This window comes from Thrips palmi, unplaced genomic scaffold (genome assembly GCF_012932325.1).
Source record: "Thrips palmi isolate BJ-2018 unplaced genomic scaffold, TpBJ-2018v1 HiC_scaffold_16, whole genome shotgun sequence".
Classification (NCBI taxonomy): Eukaryota; Metazoa; Arthropoda; class Insecta; order Thysanoptera; family Thripidae; genus Thrips; species Thrips palmi.
Window position 1 is genome coordinate 2,491,173 of NW_023144625.1, and position 23,015 is coordinate 2,514,187.

Sequence of the window (23,015 nt, forward strand, 5' to 3'; positions counted from 1 at the left end):
TTTTTTTAATTTTTTTTAAGTTTTTTACTTCAAGTTTTTACTTTTTTTCAAAAGGCAACACCCAAACATTAAATAAAAATTAAATATATTTTTTTAAAATTGTATATTAACTGCAACACACATTTTATAAAACAAATCGATGGATCGATTCAGCACTCGACCTCAAAGACATCGATGAATCCAGCAGCGCCCTCCAGTGGCTCCAGTGTGAAGTAAATTGTAGCCTCACACACTCGCCAAAGCTTCTATGAGAACCTTGTTGGTACTTAGTAGACACCTAACCTCTCGTCTGCAGCCAGCTAGCAGCCCGTGCTCGCTCCCCCCTCCTTCCCCCCGTCCGCTCGCCCGGCGCGTTGATGGTGGTGGGGACTCGTCGACGCACACTTCTCTCGTCCCCGCAACTCCAAGGAAAAACAAAAACTTCTGGTGGGCGCGCGGCGGTTCAAACTGGGCCCGACCTGGTGCTGTGTTGTCTAATTTTATTATTAATTTACCAGTAGGGACTTATGAATCGCGGCAGGTGGCGGCGGTTTTTCTTGATAAATTGAAAAGGAGGCTGTAGTCAAACCAAAACGAAAATAAGCAAACTTGTCAAGAGTGCAGGTTAGGTTGTACACAACGCTACTCCGCGCTCCGCCGAAGCTGGTGGGCACACGAAATAGCCATTTTTGTAAATGGCTCCTTGAGGGGTTCAGTTATGTGGTCAAACAATTGAGCAAGCAATTAAAAAAAATCGCACCGTTGGCTGGCGCTGCGATTACGACGCTCAAGTAAGTCAGTTTGTCTCAAAGTGGTGGTTAAGCGGCTCCACCAGCTCTCTGCTTCAGCAGCCCTTCAATCTCAGCTTTCGAGTGCGCGGGTGCACTCAAAATACCGCTGCCTGAGTGCTCAGCCGCAGTCATGAGCACGTTATTCGCACTTCGCGGGTGAATAACGATTGACGTTTAGGGTTCATTTATTGACTGAAAATGTCATGCGTAAGTGTTTACTTTTTGACTACTATCTTCACCGCCAGCAGGTCATGTTTTAACAACTTTTTCTTTGTGCATTGTTCTGGATGTTCCAGGTTCGTGGCCACGAAATGAGTGCGAAGCAGTTAGATGAGCTGTGGCGTTATGAAAATACCTTGGCACATCATTTATTGGATATGCCACTTCGCAAGTGCACAGCCGCCCCCAGTGGTCAGTGGGGGAAAGAAATGGATTCTGAAGAGTTTTTGAAACTCAAAGGAGACGTGAGAAAGATGTGGTGCCGTGCTAGTCTAATTTTTATGGCCTACAAGTGTGATGGTGACGCTGGATGGGGCTTAAGAGTCCGTAATGATCTAGGCAAGAAGTTGTGAGTAACTTATTTTCCCTCAAGGTTTCCTGCTTTCATCTTTAACATTTTTGTTTGCTCATACCTTTTCTGTTTCATTCTTCTTAGGTCCTTAACAGAAAACTCATTTACTGTTCTTGGCTGGCTGGTTAAAGCTCCATCTCCAACTCAGTGCCTGACTGGACACCGATATCTGAGATCACCAGCATTTGAAGATTTGTACTTGGGAGGTCCTATTAGTTTGGCCAATTTTTCAAACTCACCTTCCCTTAAATGTTGGAGATCTGTCTCAAATGGCCCATCTCAATTCTGTGTCTATGTGCGTACTTTGAAACCAATTGATGGCGATGCTGAACTGACATGGATTTACGACTTACACCTAGGAAGCAGGACTAAGAATTTATTCAGCATCAAAGACTGGCAGCTGGTAAGGAATGTTTTGATTGTGGTCTCTCTGATAACATTACTGTGTGATGCACCTTTTTACTTGTTCTTTGCCCCTTACTAACTTGTTCTAATGGGCATTAGAATGAACAAGTGTTAGAATCCTGTTCGGTGAGGTGAAATGTTTAATGCTCTTTGCTTCGCAAGGAATCCATTAATGTGATACAAGTATTATATAGTGGTTGAAGGCTTGATGTGATTACTCGAAGTTATGGAACTCTGTACATTACATGAAATTATGAGAGCACTTGACTTTTGAGAGGTTGAGGATGTCCCCAGACAAATTTCGACATTGCGCTTTGTAAAGAGCCTTCTATTATTTTATACCAATTGAGTATTTATTTGTTTTCTACTTTTTTAAATTGTTGTCACAGGGTTGTTGCATGGATCCTGAAAAACCAGCATCCACTCTAGCCTCTACTCCAGAATTCTCTTCCAAAGTTTCACTACTGCACAGGCCTACCAAAAGAAAGAAATTAATGAAGTCTTATATGTGGTGCACTTACTGTGGCGTGAATCTGGATGATAATGCTTGCAGAGTTAATCGTAAAGAGCATTGGGCTTTGCACCACAGTGTCCAACTCTGCAATGAATTCCATGCTGTGGTAGATGAAACTGATCCAAAGAATGGAGTCAACCCTAAGGCATTTAAGTATCATCTGGAAGTTGTAGACAGTGTTTTAAGGAGTCTTAAAGACTACAACTACACAGTATTGCCTGCATGTCATTTCTTTTCAAATGAGTAAGGTTTTATTATTATTATTATTATTTTATCCTGACCGTACAATAGTGTTTGGTTCCCACAGTTCCTCCCAACTTAACTGCTTTTCTGGTTCTATGGTAGGTCCATGGAAACACCTCTTGATGAGGATGAAAATGGAAAAATGCTGTGCCTAGAAAAATTTCAGCAGGAAGCAAAGGAAGCATTCAGAAAGTACAAGGTGGTCTACCTTTGTGGCATAAGATTTCCAGTGTCTTTCAGTGAACTTCTCCCTGTCCCTGAAACAACATACAAAGATGTTGTATGGCTGAACAACTTAAAGCCTCGTTCCAATCAATTTGCCATTCTCAAAAGTCTGTCACCTGATGAAAAAGACTCTCTCGCCTTAGACATTAAGACTGAATTTGAGCACATTTGTTGTACCTTTGTCAATGAGACCTAAAAATTTCAATTAATATATTATGTTACCGAACCTAGTAAATTTAAGTAAGTGCTGAGCCATGGTGTTAACAATTATTTTCATTAATACATTAATATTTTTGAAGTGAGCAGCTAAAGACATAGCTCAAAGCATAACAGAAAAGATACATCTCACAAAAATTCATCACTTTATTTTATCTTCTTTCTTATTGTATCAGTGTTGTCTTTGAACTGTAATTCCCATTCTTTATCATTTTTGTGTCCCATGCTGTGTTTATGTCTAGCATTGTTATTGTCCACGTGCTTGCACAACATTAAGTTAATATTTGTCTGGTATGTGAAATGCATGTTAGTTAATGTGTTTTCAAAGGCTGTTGTCATCATTTAATTGTTCAAACAATACTGTGCCAAGTTTGATCAGTTAAGTTTTAAAATTTGAGTCCAGTTTCTTTTTACTTTGTTCAAAATCATTCCACATTTAAGAAAGCTATGTAGAACCTTTTTCGTTTGCAGATGACATTTAGTGGAATTTTGATGTGTTTGTCCTGGCTCCATTAACTGATTTGGACATGACTACAGACATACCCTTAGCGTGCTTTGTTCTTGTAACAGCTCATCGAATTGTTTGTTCTGAAATAAATCTCAAGTGCAATGCATCTTCATTAAATTTCAAGTTGTTGTACAGGAAGTCAAAATTTTCCTTGAAAAAAAAAAAAAAACATGTACAAATTGGTGTGTTACTGCAAAAACAATTGCAAGTCTACGATATTTTACAAATATAAGGACCAGGCACACTCCTATTCCACCTGTGACTTGACAGGGAAAAGTTTCATAGAGCATAAATCTAGCACTTACAATACTTACTTATTTATGACTGCAATAAGTCTAGGAGGCAAATCAGCAAATGCCTCATTTAACAGCTCAGGATATGACTTGCACTACTCCTTTCATAACTCTGTTCTAAGTGCGCTTGAATTTATTAGTGATCTTATAGATGCAACAAGGACAGGACACAATATCTATAGGCCCCATACGAGCAGTAAGTCTGTATTGTATTCTATATATATTCTTGCAAGAATAACAGTAACATTTGCATGAGTCAAAGTTTAGAAGGCATGTCACAGATGTATAGTTTAGTTTATTTATTTGATTGATCAACTAAGATGTGACTACACAGAGATCACTTCAGAGAGTGCACATTAACGAAGAACCTCACACAATGTAGGTCAAATTTCCAAGGACAGCAGTCACAACGCTGTAAAATAATGGAACAACATAATTTCTTACAACATCATTTTTTGCCATCCCATGCCCAAAACTCCTCCAATTCAAACAATTCATTTGCTAGTAGCCACTTTTTCAGTTCTTTTTTAAAGCCTGTAATTTATTTTTCTTTCCCCTTCTGGTGTTTTGGCAATTTCATATCACATCTGTAGATATCTTTCTATGAGGTATTTTTAAGTTGGTTTTGAACATGTTTATGGTGGCAGTTAAAACTCCTTGATTTATACTGGCAGGATAACTGTGAATATAGTTTACAAGATTGTTTCCTACAGGATTTTCATTTACAAAAATAACATATCTTTAAATGGACTGACATGTTAGTGGAGTGCTCTTGATACAATACGCTCTACATGAATCGAGGAAAGATAGATTTGACATGAGTAACAAGCTCCTCTTAAAATCAGTCATGCGATGGTTCATGGAAAAAAATCCTTTTCAGTTGAGGAGATTGTGTCCAGAATAAACATTTCTAAATGATTACTAAGACACAGTTCAAAACAAACCATAAAATAAAGAAGATTATAAGAGAATAAACACCTTGAACTAAATTCGATTAGAGCAAAGTCTAAGGATTAAATTAAATACAAAATACTTCATCAACCTCCCAAGGAGGGTGGCAAAGCCATCTTTGTGTCTAGATGATGTCATCAACTTGAGACATGAATTCAATTAAAGTTTCTGTAAACAGAAAGGGAATAGGTTTCTATTTACACAAGGAGCTCTTGTAGGAGGCAACAGTTCGCTCCAGCGGGCAGCAGCACAAGATGAACACAAACAGAAAGATCTAATTTGCTTTGATATTTGTAGCACTAGTACTTTCCCTAGTGGAAAAGTTGCTCACCATCAGGCCTGCAGTCAGGTAACAACTTAAGTACAGAGAAAAATAATGCTTGTATAGTACAATCTATGGGTATTCAACTTGGGTTTTGAGCTCAGGGGAGCAGGGCTGTATCCATTGGTCTAAATACCAGAAAAAAGCGTCTAACATTTGTTTCTTGCCAAAACCATACCTATTCAAAAAATATTACATTACAATTGCGTGTTAAGTATTTACTGAGTTAAACATGTGTCACCTGCTAACATGTCAGGGAACTTTGCTTTTTGTGTCAGGGAAAAACTGCCTGACTAAAATAGGTTGAAGTTGGATTGCCTCTTTCATCAAAACATCTAATAAAACCCCCTGCACACAGATGACCTCTTTTTCATAAAAAATATTTAATATGGACCCTTTTTTAAAGAAAAACCTTTCGAGTTTTATGTCAGGGAGCTTGTAATTGTTTAGAGTATTCATTTAACATGAAACTTATAAGTTGCGGATATTTTTCCAAGATGAATGCAGCTATTGTATTTAATGATGCTCTGTGAATTTGTTGGGCATGATCAAGAAGTTGCAGAAGGCGGTCTGGACAGTTTTTGCACTCCCACAGGCAAAATGGGCATTCCACAAGACGTAGTATCAGCTGAGAGTCGGGATCTGAATTCAAGACAATTATTTGCCTGCACTGCAAAAGACAGTTGAGCATAATGCAAGTTAAAGTCAACTTGCTTTTCATATGAGACAAATTTCCTGAGAAATCTCTTTCCTCATCATGTTGCAAATACTTGTATTCCTCTACTTCGGACTTAACACCCAGCAAATCATGTTCTTGAACCTGAGCAATAAGGAACAGGATAAAGACGGCAGGAAGTCAACCTCTCTTACTGAGATAGATAATATGCTAGCATTTACCTCTATCGAGCTGCTGACTTGTTCAACAGTGTCCATTTCTTTTCAGATTGGAAATTATTTGAAATCCAGAGGATTGTCGTGTTGTACACATGGTCATTTCTAAAAGTTTGTTTTTCCGAATGATGTCTCTTCTGACATTGTAGTCTGAAAGAGAAAAACAAACAATTCAAATGTTGACTACACACTAAGATATTAAAAACATCAGGGGAAAAATGATTGCGTTGTAGTTCTAGGCGTAACTGAAACTAAACACAAGAAAGAAAAAATGAACAAACATTGGCAGTGCAGAGGAAACTCCCGAATCACAACGAGTGCAACAAGACACTTTGCTCCTTGCTCTTCACTTTGTCAAGATCGTCAGGTTAAGGGCACTTTGATTTCTGCTTTGTCGACGCCAAGTTGCTCTGTTCCCCCGCCGCTGCCACATGCACTCAGAAAAGCTTTCTCTTGCTCTTCCCGATAAGAGTGTGTGAGTGCGTCATGAAATCTCTCAACACGAGTTTGGGATTTTCTTTAAATAAATTTCAACTGTAGAAGAGAAGGTCATAGTTCTTGCGCGGTCTGCTGGCTGACGCCTCAGGGCTCGTCATTACGCGAAATATGGCGGTACGAAAGTATGACAATTTCACGTACTGAGATCAGCAGACGACGCCAGTATACGCTCAAAACTAGCAATATTTAAAAACCTTGATGATTTTTAACCAGATCTATGTCGAAAGGTCGTTCCCCAGCTCTTAGAAAGTACTCAGTAACATTAACTCTTCTCATATTTCCATCAAAGGTTCGAATAAAAGTGTTAAAACGTGTCCCGACCCTCCAGCGCCGTTTGAACTGCCGCGCCTCTTTGCAGTCAAGCCGCGAGAGAACCAAACCAAACCAAGGCGGTGTGGTGTGGTGTAAGTGGCAGTGGTGGCGCGGCGCTGTCGGTGCATCAAAGGTGTCACATCTCTGAAGAAAATGAAGGGGACTAATGTCGATGTCATCACTTGCACAGGCTCTGACCTTCTGTCATTTGAAGCATTCATTACGAAACATGAAAAAAACAGAGTTGGATGGGATAGTGGTTTCTTCAAGGTAATTTACGAAATGATGCTTAACCTAGCATAACCTAATAGACCGTCCAAGCTTTGTTTATTTATGTAGCCGACGAGCCAGCGCATTTGTGCAGGTGATAATTTACATTTTGGTCACGGTGTTACATTCCTTGCAACATTCTTCATGGAACACAGTCGCCAAAATACAAAATATCGGCCACACAAATTCGCTGGCTCGTCGGCAAAAAAACGTAAACAAACCCGTTACATGGGCTTGGAAAAGAGCTCCATCAGCATCAGCTTTTGGTGCTCTCGGTTGTCTTTTTTATCTTCATACACTGTTTGCAGGTTGTTGTTGATCCATCGACTCCCCGACAAACGCCGACCTCTGTTATATTGGAGCAAGTGACAAAGAACTTGGAGAAGGTTGAAGTACAAATCGTTTTACAAGGTGCAGCAGAAAATATTTATCAGTGTAAATTTTCAGCTGCTAGCACTTATAATATTGAACGCTTCAAAAATATTGGACTTGACTCCTTCAATCAGGAAGAATGCTGGTCAGTACATTTTAAACTATTAAATTTTCAGGTGCTAAACGTATGTAAGTACTGTTGTGTTCTGTAATTTCTTTTTCGTTAGTTCACAGGAGCTCAAAACTGACACCAACCTTTTAGTGGCTCAATTTTTTAGTGATATTGTGAAATCTTCAACACGTTACACTATTGATCCTGCAGATTGCAATGAAAGGAAAAGCCGCTTTTTAAAGGAAGGGGAAAAGTTACGTCAGCTTTATGAAGAGGACAGACTAGAGTTGCAGTGTGCCATATTAGATATCTCTTCCGACATTTGCCCATGTCCTGATTGCACCCCTGCACCAATGCCAAGACAAAGTACCTCACAAAAGAATTGTATTCTCTATGGAAATGGTATTGTACTTAAAAATACTGGACCCATTTTAATAACTCAAGGTTTTAGTCTTTCAACTATTAAGAACATTTTGAACATCGGTCATTATTATGAAGGACTATCTTGTCCTTTTTTCTATATGGGAACCAAGAATTCCTTTTTTCCTCTACATGTAGAAGATGGACTATTATGGAGCATTAATTACTTGCATTTTGGCTCTCCAAAGATATGGTAGGTAACACCTGTTGACGAGCAGTATCTTTTTGGTGTTGACTTTTATCTGTTAATCTTTTTACCTTAATTGCAGGATTATGATTCCACCTCGAGCTACTCTGTTGTTGAATTATCATTTGTGGAAGAGTGGGCTTGCTCTTGGCAACACTTCATGTTGGAACATTTTGGGGCACAAGACAGTTCTTCCATCTATTCAGTGGTTGGAGGAACGCCTCATTCCGTTCGAAGTAGTATGTGCTCAATGTCAGAATATGATGAGGGAATGGAATTAATTTTTCAGTAAAATTAAGGTGGAATTTTATCTCCTAGGTTGTTCAGAACCCAGGTGACGCCATTATTCTTTATCCAAATACAGCTCACTGTGGTTTCAACACTGGTTGGAACATAGCTGAAGCCATAAATTTTGGAACAGTTTCATGGATTCCAGAGGGTATTAACGCACCAAAATGTCAATGCCTGTGAGTCCATTCCAACAGATCCCACCTCAACACAACTTATGAGAAGTAATCTTTAATCTCTTAATCATAAATTTTTAAAAAAAATTTCTCCTGTTATTTTTATAGGCGAAAACAAGTTCATCTGGACATGACTATTTTTGTTGCTGCTTTCATGCCAGAACTATTAGACAAATTTCTTGCCAGGAAGTTCATTGAAACACCAAGAAGCCTTAGCTCCATCACATTTTTTCATGAGACAATTACGGTACAGTATTGAGATCTATTGATTAACATAGTGGTTTTAAGGACATAGGAACTACAACTTACAACAGTGTTTCTTATTGTAGAACCTGATTCGGGTAGGTTTCCCAAAGTCAATGGACCCAGAAACAGACTGCAGCAGCCTCAACGTGAAGAAGGGCCATCATAGAAATCTCAAAAAGGCTCGTAGCATTCAAGCCAAGTTACAGTGTCCTGCTCCATTTTGTAATGTCAAGTACCCTATTTCACAGTCAGGGGCATTGTTTACACATGTAGTCAATAATCACCGACCAATCGTTGGGAAGTGTAAACTTCTGGAAAAAGTCGATGAACTGCTAAGAGGTGTTAAGAAGCACTAATAAGGTGGCTTACAAAAAAGTTTTGTTCTTACAATAAAGAGTGACTTTCTTTTACATAATTCAGTGAGAAAAGGATAATCGTTGGTTCTTGATGTTAAAATGTAATCCGGATGAATAGTTACCTGTGCTTTGCATTTTGTTGTCTTTCCATTGAATAAATAAGAGGGTTTTTCCTTATCAATTTTAGAGTATTTTGTTTATCATGTCCTTTTTGAACCTCAATTATGAATGTAATGACTATTAGCAATACTGGGTTATCGAAGTTCCTGTTTTTAAGCTCCTTATACTGGTGAAATTGGGCTGCAAGCACCAGCCCATAAGCAGGTTTGCTGTTTGTAGTATTCTTTCAAACACGTTATTAGATAAGCAGCAGTATGTCATAGTACAAGTGTCTGTACTTATTAGAGATCCTCTGTTTTATTTTCAGTTAAAACTCAACAAATTAGACATTTAGTGCTGTATTTTTTTTCTATGTTTTCAAATCAGGATGCAAACTGGCAAGTCTCAAATCCTCAATTCTTAGAATTCTATAGAAAACTGGAATCTTGAAGAATCACTATCCAGAGGCAAAAAGTACTACAGGGCATCTACATCTGTGTGGCGAGAAACAGGTCTTGGTTTCCATCTTCTGCCACAAAATGCTGGCCTCCCGTTCTGGCTCTGCTGTCTCCATTGTCTGAATGTCATGGTGAGTTTCAATTTTAAGGCTACGAATCATTCCCCATTTTTATTCCACATTGTCTTTTTTTCTGATACAACAGACAACTCATTGAAACGAAATTCTCATTACTGGCACAGACAGCACTAAATGCTGTTCGCATGAGCTCCAAGTGTATTGACCATTACAGAATCAAAGCCGGGCCAAGTCTTAATGTGAAGGATGGACAAATGCACATATTTTAAATCTATCTTTTCTCAATTATTAAGTTAGAGGGTTTGCCTTCCTCACTTGTTATGAGATGCCCTGCCTGCTGGATGTAGAGTTAAATTCATTGGTGTACTAAATGTGGTAAGGAAGTTCCTTCTCAGCCACTTGGGGTTTGCATTGCGTAAAGGGATTGCTCCATTTTATTGATTGTTACCTTTGATTAATCTCTGCTTCCACTTCATCCTTGTAATGCTTCTCGGCGCACAAGGCAACTTGTCACTAGGTATTCAATTTGACTTTTCCTGATCAGAGTTGAGTCACTACCCTTATCTCTCTTTCATTGTGCTGTGCTTTTAACTCAACAAGTTGAATCTATGCGTATTTGAGTGTATGTAACAATCAGCAGACTAGCTCTGCTCGATGCAGTTGATCTCGTCGTTGTTGTTTTTTAGTTTTCTTTTTTAGACTTATTGTTGGCTTTTGTGTTGTGGGATTTTGCTGTTGTTGGGTGGCTGGAGGACATTTTCCTTTCGTCAAAGTTATTTATGTTTGTTTTTCTATTGCATGTGCCATCATATTTAACTTGGCCTCAAGCAGTGCTGTGTCTCAAATGTTTTTGGTGGGTTTGAGTTGGCTTGAGTAGGAGCAGCTCGTACCATCTGCCTAATCATTTTATTTCTACCCATTCCTGTCTTTTGACATCTTAGTAAATTATTTTTTACAGAGCTTTGCAAGTTGGTCTCTGGTGGGTGCAGCATGTGCAGGGTTGAGTCTGCTTTTCAACTTTTAACTATGAGGACTCCTGAATGCATACAAGTTTGTGGGAGCTGTGCACCTACCATTGAGACTCTTCTGTTTTCTGCTAGATGCATGTTGTCCCCCCTACAAAACGTGAGTCTAGTGTGTTGTCCTCCAAATTTTTCAAACTCTTTCACTCCCAAGCCAGACGATTGGAGATTTTTACTTTCAATGGTTTCCTGTTGATGTACTGTCCATTTCATAAACATGTCAAATGACAAATTATCAGTGTATGCAGATCATGTTTTTATTAGTTTAGTTACCTTTCCCTGATGGCGCCTCTCAGCATAACTTGTTTTTGAAATTTTCACTCTTTCAGTGTCATTGTTGATAAGGGGTATATAACTATTTAGAAAAAGGTACTCTGTTTTGGTCATGTGTTCTTCATAAAGTCTCCTCTCTGATAAGAATTTTGGATTCTGTTTTGAAGTTGTCGCATTTTATTCTTCACTGTGGAAATATCTCCCGTCATGTCAGAACTAGGAAACCAAATAGATGGCACTGTCTTTGGGGGCTTGGAAATGTATCTTTTCATTTTTTTTCTGTTGTCAGGTATGTTGAATAATTAGGATGGTGCTGCTCATGAGATGAACTCTCCTTCAAGACATGTTGCTCACTTAGGGATTGCAGGCTCCCTATATAGAGAATGTTGTTAACAATGCTCAAATTCCCTGTACTTCCACCAGGTGGGTTGCCACATTATGTTCCGGATGAACTTAGTGGGATTAGCATGTTGTGATAATTTTATCTGACTTTGTTTGATTAGTTTATCATTTGTTTCAGTCAGTTCAAGCAGCGAATGCCAGTTTCAGTTGCATCATCCTATCTCTTGCAACATCCTCAAGAAGCAAGACTGGTCCTTAACAGCAGCTAAATTGTGATGATTATGCTACCAACCACTTTCTACTCCGGAAACTCATCTTTTATTGGGATTATGAAAATTTCAATTGATACGAATCATAGCTGCTGGTGATAGTTGAATTGGTTCCTGTCACAACTAAGGTGACTTGACTTCATTCATATCTTAGAGTGTATTATCTCAGGATGTTCATTTAAATTGAATCGTCAGCCTAGGGTCTGCCAGCTTGAAATTAAATCCCGACGTAGTTTACCCAGGATCTTATTATGGATCATGTAACATCTTCATAATAGTTGTGACTTTTCTTCTTCTTTGTAAAGAATGAAACAGCACTCCAGAAGTCTCTTTCCTCTCTTAAATTTGAATAGTTATGTGATCACAACTCCATAAGAGATAGCCTTATCTTTGTATTGCGTGCTAAATTAGTTTTCTTGAGGCTTGCTGTTGGTATACACGACAACCGCAAAAGAAAACCAGTTGTCAAGGAAACAAGAAAAAGATAAAAATTGCACTGTATGAGACGTGAGCATATGTGACCATTCAAGAACGTTTCCTCTAATGGCATGATTTTATGTTTGTAAGAAGTTAATCCCTAGGAACACAGACTTGTCGATCGACAGTCGAAATTGTATCGGCACGTCGATAGCCGATAACGTTATTTCGCTTGTCGAGCGACTGTCGTCGCACTGTCGCTCGGTCGACATTTGGTGACTCGATGTCGCCATTCTATCGGCCCGCCGATAACGCGCTCTCGACAACGCTGCGATAGTCGGTCGAAGACGAACGGCCGTTGTCGAGGAATCATCGGGGCCGATGCCAGTGCGATGTGAAAATTTCGACTATCGCGCTCCCGACAACCCTACGATAACGACTGGATGGCAACTGGCCGTTGTCGAGAAGCTGTCGAACTTGATGTTGTCACGATACGGAAAATCTCAGGAAACTCCGACCATCGCGCTTCCGACAACCAAGCGATAATGAATCGGTGGCGACCGGCCGTGGTCGTGGAGGAGGAGTCCTTACCTCAAAAGAGTTGATCCCCGTCCCCTACCTACACTTCCAAGAAGGGTTTTCCCGCTTGCTCACGGCGCTGGCAGGCCTTCAACCTTCCATGCAGCGACAAACAGGCAGTGGGTTTTCCAGTTTCCGCGAATTGATGTTCCCGGCACTGCTCGGCCTGTAGGCCAGCTGGGAAACCGCCGCGACCCCAGGCGACCCCAGCTACATCGCCGCGACACCACAATTTTTTTTCGCGACTCCAAAGTCGAGAACCGCTGCGCTAGGAAGCGAGGGGTTGATTATACTCAACGTTCTAAGAGACAGGGGTACTCGGACGCTTCTCGGGGACTTCGTGAGTGGTCCGCGCCACGTAGGGCAGATGGTGAAGCCTGTCCGCTCAGCGTAAAACAAAAAGTTGCGGAATCCTCACAAGCCGCCGGCGCTACGGTGCAAGCGCTCCAAAGACGCGTGAAAATTCTAAGTCCCGATGTTGGCGTGGCTTGCGTTGGTGCGGCGCCGTACCCCCCTCCACCGCGCGCAGCGCCGCACGTAGAGAGCCGCTACCCCCACCCCTGCGCGCCAGCAGCTCGCTGCGGCGCGCTCGGGGCAGGTGCTCGGAGCCGCGCAGCCGTCGTCCTCAAAGTCCGGTAGTCTCGGGTAAGCGTCCGCGCTACGATGCTACGGGACCGTGGTTCAACTCCTCCCGGCGGGGGGCGCTGAAGCGTCCTTCCGGCGAGGCAACGGGTGCTAAGAAATTCGGAACACTCGGATCATCGACATCACTCAAGCATTTAATTTTTTTTTTTTTTTTTTTTGGGGGGGGGGGCTGTTTGACTGCCGAGTTTGTGATGTCGAGATGTCATCGGATTCCGATGTCGAAAAATCATCGGCGCCGACTGTCGTCCGACCTCGGAAGTTGGGCCATTTCGATGACGGAGAAACGTCGGGGCCGACAGTCGATCGACAATTTTAAGTCGAGGCACCGACAGTCGACCGCAATCTGTCGACTGATCTGTGCTACTAGGGATCCCGTGGAACTCTTGTCATTCTCTACCATTGAAATGCCCTCCCTCTCTTCAAGCCTGCTTCCAGTTGTTTTTGTGATGCTTTTGTTTGCATATTTGTGGTTCCCCTTTTCTCCATTAAGATTGCCTTGAAGATTGTTCCGTTGACAATGGCGTAGTTGGCAAACTGAATATTCACTTTCATCTCTGACACACACTGCTGTTTTCGCTAACAAGCTCCACCTGACTGTTTCTTCAGATCCAACCTTATGACCAATAAAGAGCACTAGTCAACAAGTGACTTATTTCTCACCCTTCCCCACTGCACTGTATGGGAACAGGACCCACCTAATCCACCCTTCATGAAAGAGATTTAAAAGTTTCCAAACCAGCTGGGAAAAGCTAAGAGCTCAAAGGGCCAATGATATTGAAGGGATGACATTGTTTGAGTCGGTTTCAAAGACAACAGGACATGGAAAATATAATCACATCTTTCTGGTGTGGTTGAGAAATTCATGGTATCAAAAGCCCTATCATCAATTACTTTGCTGAGGTGTGGTTTGCAGGAAGCCTTGGGCAAGACTCGCCATTGGAATTGGTCAAAAGATTTAGGCTAAGACAGGCAAAATTTTAGATGAAAATAGGGTTTATTAAACCAAGCACATACATGCCAGAGGCATACAATATCATCTATGTAGACTTTAAAAATATATATTCCTAGAGAACAGTTGGACGAGGAGTGAGTGGGTTTCCACAGCTTCACGCCAAAACAAACAGAAATTTCTAAAAAAATATTCCAATTTTTTGCAGCCAGTTCACCAACAGATTTTGGTGCATTGAGGCAGAAGCCCACAAGTGCAACCAAACTTGTAAGCGATTAATTGCAGATAAAGTCAATTTCAATAGCCCATCCCCAAAATGTAAATTTGAACGCGAATAACACTCGTCCATCATATCAGTTTACCTTGCATGCCTGCCCTACTCAGACTAGTCAAGTACTAATTTTTTTAAATAACGCAAACATCACAGGCCAAACAAATACTCAATTTACTCTAAGATCACAAGTCAAACTAGTACCGAATTTACTTATAAGCGATTATCACAGGCTTCAAACTAATAATGAATTTACTTTACACGATTATCACAGGTCAAACAAAATCTTCACATCACCTCACTCCTGGTCCAACTGCTCTCAGGAAATTATGAATCAAGATGCTCTGCATGAATAAAAATGGAACACCATTAGAAAAGAAAGCTAACTAAAAACTAAAACAATACAAAGTCCTGCTTGAGGATTGGGTCACGAATCGAGCTTGGTCTGTAGCTCTCCAGGTACAGTAAAGAACTCCATACATACAACTACATGTTAAAAATAAAACACAATTAGATAGAAAAAAAACTTAGAAGAATACGAAGTCCTGCTTGAGGATTGGGTCACGAGTGCCTACAACTTTCAGACCAGTTAACATCATTCAGACAGTTTAACATCAAAAGTGTGAAGGACTCAGTTTGAGCGTTCTACAAAAAGGCTTATCAGGAGAGCTACCGCCAACAAAGGCCCATCTAATTTGGAATCCTGAACAAAGGCCCAACCAACATTCAGGACAAAGCTGAGATTTTAATACCAAAGTCAAGAAAATTCTGGTATTGAAATCTCCACTTTGTCACCAATGTTGAGTGGGCCTGTTGGACAGCTAATCCCAAATCGACCTTTGCTGGTACAGTATAAGCTCGATTTAGTGTTAGTGACAGGTGCTTATAATTTCATACGGTTACGCGAATTTCATACGGTTACGCGGTATTCGTTATAGGTAGCGGTCAACAGGACAACATTAATCGCTAACGCTAAATTGAACTTAGACTGTAGCTCTCCTGATAAGCCTCACCTGCTGAACTACAATCCTCAGGGTCAATGATTGTTACACGCTGAGAAGCTTCATGCTGGTCCCAAGAATGTGAAGTGAGGGCCCTCAGTGCTTCAGCAATGTCTCCATTCAGGGCACTGATAATGGAGAGTTTCTCTTCGTAGTCCGGGTAGCTGTGTGTACCCTTAGCGAAAATCTTGGTCCACATCACTACTGTTCTTTCAAACATTTCTTGATCCCTCCTCATCATCCTGCCTGCTTCCACATTTAAAGGTGACATTGGGTTGGGGTCTCTCATCAGAGTCTGCATGCAGAGACAGGCTGTTTCCAAAGTATACGATGGGTACCTAAAAAGTGAAGCACTTATTAAACCAGGAACATGGGTGGAAGATAACTGTGAATGCAGAAACAAAATTATCAAATTCGTTGATACAAACCATTTATCATCAAGCATATCAACACAGACAACACCCTCTGGTCCTATGTTCGGGTGAAAGATTATAGTCTTGAAGAGAAACTGAAAAAAGGGAAAAAACTGTTAATAAACTACTACACTTATTAAATCTAAAGTGAAAATATTTGAAAACATGTACCTTACCTTAGGACTTTCATAGGGGTACTTCCTAGGAATATGCAATTCAACCTCAAACACCCCTGTTTCATACGGTGTCCCCACAGAGCCCGGAATCGCTACCACAATCTTCTTCAGATTAGTTGCGTCGCGAAGCTCGAAATCCTCGCACTGCAGGACAGAGGACAAAGTAGTTTACTCCAAAGAACTGCAGGACTCCCGGAGATACTGACTGAATGCTTGGAAAAAGGGTCTAAAGGATAAGGATTTTCACAAAAGTTTTCACAGAATCGTGGCTACTTACAGCTGCGAGAGCAGCGACGTCCCTGAGTACAATGTTAGGGTGATCCATGGTGCTAACACCTAACAGGATGATTTTGGACGCGCACACAAGGCAACACGGAACGGAGAAGGGACGGAACCTCGCTCGGAGCACTCCACCACCACAATGGCGGCTGTCCAAGACGCCGTGGGTAGAAAGCCCGCGAAAACCTTAGTCTCCACACCAAAGTCTTTGGGCAACCCGGGACCAGGACCAGACTGGTAGGAAAGTGTTTATCGGTGGGAGCGATGTGCTTTAAGCAAATTATGTAACATAAATAAGGACGGGTTTCACAAGATACGGATGGGGAAGGCTCTAAAACTATTACAACAGCGAAACACGAAATGACGAAACGAGCTTTGGGTTCGAGGCTACGTCGCGGCCACGGCTTTTCATGAAGAAACCGCGTTTGCGGTGGAAAGGTGCAAGGAGGCAGAAAGGTGAAGGACAAATATTGAAGCCAACGTCTCCGATGGTCACGGCTGTAGTTTAGCCGCCGTCAGTGAGGCTGTCGATAAACCAAAGCCAGCGTCGCGCGTCGCGAGTGGAGGGGAAAGGGAGGAGGAGGGAAGGGGAGGGGAGCGCGGCGCGCACTGGCTTGGCTGGCCCGCGGCCCGCCGCCGCCCCGCCCGCCCCGCCGCCGACCGAGTCGAGCGAGTGTCTCGGCGCAGTGCGAAACAACCCGAGCGAGTGCGCCGCCGCAGTCAACGGTCACCATGCTTCCAAATGAACTGAGCAACACATCCGCGAGTCGGCGTGGGATTGGGGTGTACAGCACCAAGCAACGCATAGCGTGTTAGGAATGGCAGCACGCATTTGTGGCGTCGCGTGCAGCCATCCACGCGTCCGCTTGGCTGCGACTGAACGCCCGGTGGGTAGGCCACCCCTCTAACTCGCCACACACTGGTGTGAAGACGGCGGCCTACCCCGCGCCCGGCGATGCGAGGCGTTGGTGGAATGGTGATTCCGCACATCACTGTCTTCCCTCTCGCGCACTTGGTGTGCGCCGCGTCCAAGTGCGCGAGGGGCAGTGGCGCAGTGCTGTGCAGATCTAGGCTGTAGTCTCACCAGCCGGCCACTCCCGGGAGGAGCAGTTCGGCTGGACTGACGCCGAGAAGGGACATCGCCTTCCCGGCGCACTCCACGGCCCCGCGGCGGCGCTGCTGCAGACCCTGCCGCCAGGACCACGCTGCGCTGCACGCCCCCCTGCAGGAGAGGTACGCGCCGGCCGCCCGTGCCCGCGTCGCCGAGGCGTCCTTGGAGCACCGCCAGCAGAAGCGAAGCCCACGGAGGGCATCGCCGTGCTGGGGTTGGTGCGCGATGCGTACCCCACCTCTGCGGAGGACCAACTGTAGTCGACGGCGCGTGAGGCCTTCATCGCCGGCCTCGCCGACCCCGAGGTGACACCCGCCGCCGGGACCCGGACACCGTTGCTGCGGCCATGTGGCTGGAGGCCGTCGACCAAGCGGAGCAGCGTGCCGCCATGAGACCGCGCTGCGCTGCACGCCCCCCTGCAGGTGAGAGAAGAGCCCTCCACCTTTGCAGCAGCTGCCCACCAGGACGCCGACGCGCGCGTCGCCGCTATCCGTCTGCCCGCCAACGAGGGCCGGCCGCTGGTGGCCGCTTCGGGACCTGCTGCGGGAGATGCGGCAGCTTGCGGCAGCCTGGCGCGGCCAAGGCGGGGCCTCCACGAGACTGCTGCGACGACCGCCGTGACCTCCGCGGAGACGACCGTCGGGACGACCAGCGAGGAGACCGCCAAGACGACCGCCGCGGAGGCCGCGCTCGCAGCTTCCTTTGCAACGGCCTCGGCCACTTCCCTCGTGACTGCCCCAACAGCTCGCAGCCCCGGGGACGACCGAGATCGGTTGGACAGCCGCACTGGCAACCGGGACTCCGGTTCCACTGGCCGTCGTTGGGGAAACGACAAGTAGCCGCGTCGACGGGCGCGACACCGGCTACCGTCGCCTCCACCGCCCAAGCAGCACCACGGACCGGCACTGCAGCATCCAGCCTCGGCGCCCCCGTCCGTATCACGTGTTTGCCGACGGGCTCCTCGACGCCGGGAAGTGATGCTTCGTGCTCGACCCCGGGCTCCCAGTTCACGGTGGTACGGCACGGCCTCTTGCTCCCAGCGTCTGCCCCCAACGTCTGCCGAGACGGGCACTTCCGCCGAGCTCCGCGGCCCTCGCTACGTGACGGCTGCCATCGCAGGTGCCGAGCTGACCGTCACCTGCTTCAAGGGCGCCATCCATGCAGACTGCCTTCGAGGGACCGACTTCGTGTCCACTAATCGAGTCGAACGTGGACGTCGACGGGGACCGCGTGCCGCATCGAAACGGCAGCGTCCCTGCCGCTGACGCGGATGTCCAAGCCGGCTTCGAGCTGCACTGCGACCACCACGCGTGCTGCCGCCCCACTCCAACGCTGCCGTCAACGAGTCGGTCGGTGGTCGTGATTTACTTGAAGTAACCGCCGCCGCCCTGTCTCGCCGCCCCTGCGACCGAGAGCGCCACGCACGACTGGCAGCCGGACCCCCGGGCGCCGTCGCCGCTGCAGGCCCTCAAAGGCCGCGCCGCCGACCTGGTGCAGTCGCTGCATACCCATCCCTCAAATACACAGACTACGCGCTATGCAGGCGCACTTTGACCCGGTGCAGCAAGGTGCAGCAAGCGAGGTGGTAGTAGCTTTGGGCGCTCCCCCGCCCCTCCCCGCCCCCCCCGTCGCGCACCTCCTCAAAACCGAAGCCAATTCCGGTCTAGCAGGAGGAGCGCGACGGAGGCGCGGGGGAGCGGCCGACGCCGCAAAAAACGTCGCCCCACCCTAGCCACGGCCGATCTGAGCCGCCGCGTGCAGCGGTCACGTTAGGTTTCCGTGGACTTCGGCGGGGACTCCTCCGCCTTACCAGGGGGGCGTACCCGGCGCTCCAGGAGGAGGCCATACTTGGGGGGGACTTTCTGGACGCGCACGCCTTTTTGACGGGGTGTCCTGGCACCTTCCAGGGGACGGGGTGGGCACCACGCACGGCCGAAAGAACTCGTCAGTCTACAGAAACTGTCCGTGGGACTGAGACTGTGGCGCCTAGCGGATAGACCAGCCATCGGACCTGCCACGCACCAGGTGAAGACGGGGGCCTACTCTGCCCCAGACCGCGAACGGGCGATGGGCTGCCTACCTGCGAGGCGCGCAGTGCTCGACGAGTTCGCCTCTCGGCGCCGAAGACTTGGGCGGTGTTCGGGACTGTAGGACAACGCGGTGCTGCCGAGCTGGCCCGGTCGGGGGAAGTCCCCCTCAGACCATGGACTCAACGTGAAAGTCACACCTTCTGCCCCTCTCATTCCCTTTTTGAAAGACGCAAGGACTGACATATTTTTTATGGCAATTTATTACTGTCATGATTTTATGTTTGTAAGAAGTTAATCCCGTGGAACTCTTGTCATTCTCTACCATTGAAATGCCCTCCCTCTCTCTCTCTTCAAGCCTGCTTCCAGTTTTTTTGTGATGCTTTTGTTTGCATATTTGTGGTTTCCCCTTTTTTCCATTAAGATTGCCTTGAAGATTGTTCCGTTGACAATGGCGTAGTTGGCAAACTGAATATTCACTTTCATCTCTAAAACAAACTGCTGTTTTCGCTAACAAGCTCCACCTGACTGTTTCTTCAGATCCAACCTTATGACCAATAAAAAGCACTAGTCAACAAGTGACTTATTTCTCCCCCTTTCCCCCCTGCACTCTATGGGAAAGGACCCACCTAATCCACCCTTCATGAAAGAGATTTAAAAGTTTCCAAACCAGCTGGGAAAAGCTAAAAGGGTCAAAGGGCCAATGATATTGAAGGGATGACATTGTTTTAGTCGGTTTCAAAGACAAAAAGGCATGGAAAATATAATCACATCTTTCTGGTGTGGTTGAGAAATTTATGGTATCAAAAGCCCTATCATCAATTACTTTGCTGAGGTGTGGTTTGCAGGGAAACCTTGGGCAAGATCGCCATGGAATTGGTCAAAAGATGTAGGCTAAGACAGGCAAAAAATTTTTGATGAAAATAGGGTTTATTAAAAAAAGCACATACATGCCAGAGGCATACAATACCACTAAGTAGACTTTAAAAATATATATTCCTAGAGAACAGTTGGACGAGGAGTGAGTGGGTTTCCACAGCTTCACGCCAAAACAAAAAGAAATTTCTAAAAAAAATTCCAATTTTTTTCAGCCAGTTCACCAACAGATTTTGGTGCATTGAGGCAGAAGCCCCAAGTGCAACCAAAATTGTACGCGATTAATTGCAGATAAAGTCAATTTCAATAGCCCATCCCCCAAAAAGTAAAATTTTAACGCGAATAACACTCGTCCATCATATCAGTTTACCTTGCATCCTGCCCTACTCAGACTAGTCAAGTACTAATTTTTTTTTTAACGCAAAATCACAGGCCAAACAAATACTCAATTTACTCTAAGATCACAAGTCAAACTAGTACCGAATTTACTTATAAGCGATTATCACAGGCTTCAAACTAATAATGAATTTACTTTACACGATTATCACAGGTCAAACAAAATCTTCACATCACCTCACTCCTGGTCCAACTGCTCTCAGGAAATTATGAATCAAGATGCTCTGCATGAATAAAAATGGAACACCATTAGAAAAGAAAGCTAACTAAAAACTAAAACAATACAAAGTCCCGCTTTAGGATTGGTCACGAAACGAGCTTGGTCTGTAGCTCTCCAGGTACAGTAAAGAACTCCATACATACAACTACATGTTAAAAATTAAACACATTTAGATAGAAAAAAAAAAAACTTAGAAGAATACGAAGTCTTGCTTGAGGATTGGGTCACAAGTCCATAAAACTTACAGACCATCTTCTAGGAACTTCCAGACCACTGATGACTGTCCTAGTCCTAGAGCGATACGGAGAGGACATCCTGCACGCTGGTTGGTCAGGCACAGGTGTTCACGGGGCACACAGGCCTCAGGGCTAGGAAGGGTACTGACTGGTGTCACAACTGGTCTGTAGCTCTCCAGGTACAGTAAAGAATTCCATACATTTAACTACATGTTAAAAATAAAACACAATTAGATAGAAAAAAAACTTAGAAGAATACGAAGTCCTGCTTGAGGATTGGGTCACGAGTGCCTACAACTTTCAGACCAGTTAACATCATTCAGACAGTTTAACATCAAAAGTGTGAAGGACTCAGTTTTTAGCGTTCTACAAAAAGGCTATCAGGAGAGCTACCGCCAACCAAAAGGGCCCCTCTAATTTGGAATCCTGAACAAAGGCCCCAAACCCAAAATTCAGGACAAAGCTGAGATTTTAATACCAAAGTCAAGAAAAAATTTTGGTATTGAAATCTCCACTTTGTCACCAATGTTGGGGTGGGCCTGTTGGACAGCTGATCCCAGATCGAAACCCTTTTCTGGTACAGTATAAGCTCGATTTAGTGTTAGTGACAGGTGCTTATAATTTCATACAGTTACGCGAATTTCATACGGTTACGCGGTATTCGTTATAGGTAGCAGTCAACAGGACAACATTAATCGCTAACGCTAAATTGAACTTAGACTGTAGCTCTCCTGATAAGCCTCACCTGCTGAACTACAATGAGCTAGCACGTAACTAATTCATCCTCAGGGTGATTGAGTCACGAGCCCGTACAACTTCCAGACCAGTCTCGATGATATGATGATGTTTATAGTGCAGACATTTCACCAACTTGGGTGGGCCTTCCACAGGTCATATCTCCGCATCGTCGGTGCGTGAGGAGCCATGGCCTTATGCAGTATGCGTGGAACCGATGGCCGCAGGGCAGGGTTGCGTCTGCGCCGTCGGTGCGGCAGATGCTGCAATATGAATCAGCTTGGTCGGCATCTGTGGCTCCGGGATGGGGACAGGCTGTTGTTCTTGCACCGCTGCCACCTGCGGTCCTTCTGTCAGAAGCCCCTGCAGCAGAGCTCCCACTCTTGCAAAGCCATCTACAGAGCAAAATTGTTGTGAGAGAGGCAGTGAAGGAAATGAATTATTAATGTAAAGGCTGTACGTAAAATACAAAACTTACCGGGGGTGGAGACGCTGATGTGTATATGAATAGCTCGGACATCTCGCAAGTCCTGGTCAGTAGGCTGGGGCTGAACTAAAAATAAAATAAAAACAAGAATGCATTAAAATAAAACTACGTACAAGAAAAAACGTTACCGGTAACGTGAAAACAGCTTTTGCTACAAAAACATAGTTTAACTCTTTAAAGCCAACGACAATCAAACGTGAATGCACGAAGGAAGCAGTCTTTGGGACAGAGAGGGTTGAGGTTAATGGGCGTTTGTCAATGTGCCTTCTCTTAATAATAACGCTATTGAAAAAGACGAGACAAGGTCGAGCCCCCGTTAACCATCGCGTGCTAAAACTATCAATGAAAACGGGTGGGGTTTGGTAGAGCCCTGGTGCGGATGTTTGGACTTGGCGTGTACCTTCTCCGAAACAAACATTGTTGCTAATAAGTGTTGAACCATGGTTGAACTTACTAGGTAGAGCCTGCGCCATGATCGGTGATAAGCTTTTACCTTATTAGATACAATGGA

The 23,015-nt window shown here is 44.5% G+C and overlaps 1 protein-coding gene across 1 annotated transcript; it reads right to left on the reverse strand.

Moving 5' to 3' along the window:
- Positions 1-14,974: 14,974 nt before the first annotated feature.
- On the reverse strand, positions 14,975-16,462 carry LOC117642396 (ubiquitin-conjugating enzyme E2-17 kDa-like). Its single transcript, XM_034380545.1, has 5 exons — positions 16,415-16,462; positions 16,138-16,281; positions 15,977-16,056; positions 15,561-15,886; positions 14,975-15,033 (listed from the first exon to the last, which is right to left on the reverse strand). Exons 1-5 carry the CDS (start codon positions 16,460-16,462, stop codon positions 14,975-14,977), a joined length of 657 nt encoding a protein of 218 aa, XP_034236436.1.
- Between the last annotated feature and the right edge of the window lie 6,553 nt (positions 16,463-23,015).

What these genes read in the sequence shown, in the direction of transcription:
- LOC117642396 (XM_034380545.1), bottom strand. Translation starts at nt 16,462, where the DNA reads ATGGATCACCCTAACATTGTACTCAGGGACGTCGCTGCTCTCGCAGCT. An exon ending in ACCCCTATGAAAGTCCTAAG is followed by an intron (nt 16,057 to 16,137) that starts GTAAGGTACATG and finishes CCCTTTTTTCAG; the next exon opens with TTTCTCTTCAAGACTATAAT. An exon ending in GATATGCTTGATGATAAATG is followed by an intron (nt 15,887 to 15,976) that starts GTTTGTATCAAC and finishes TTCACTTTTTAG; the next exon opens with GTACCCATCGTATACTTTGG.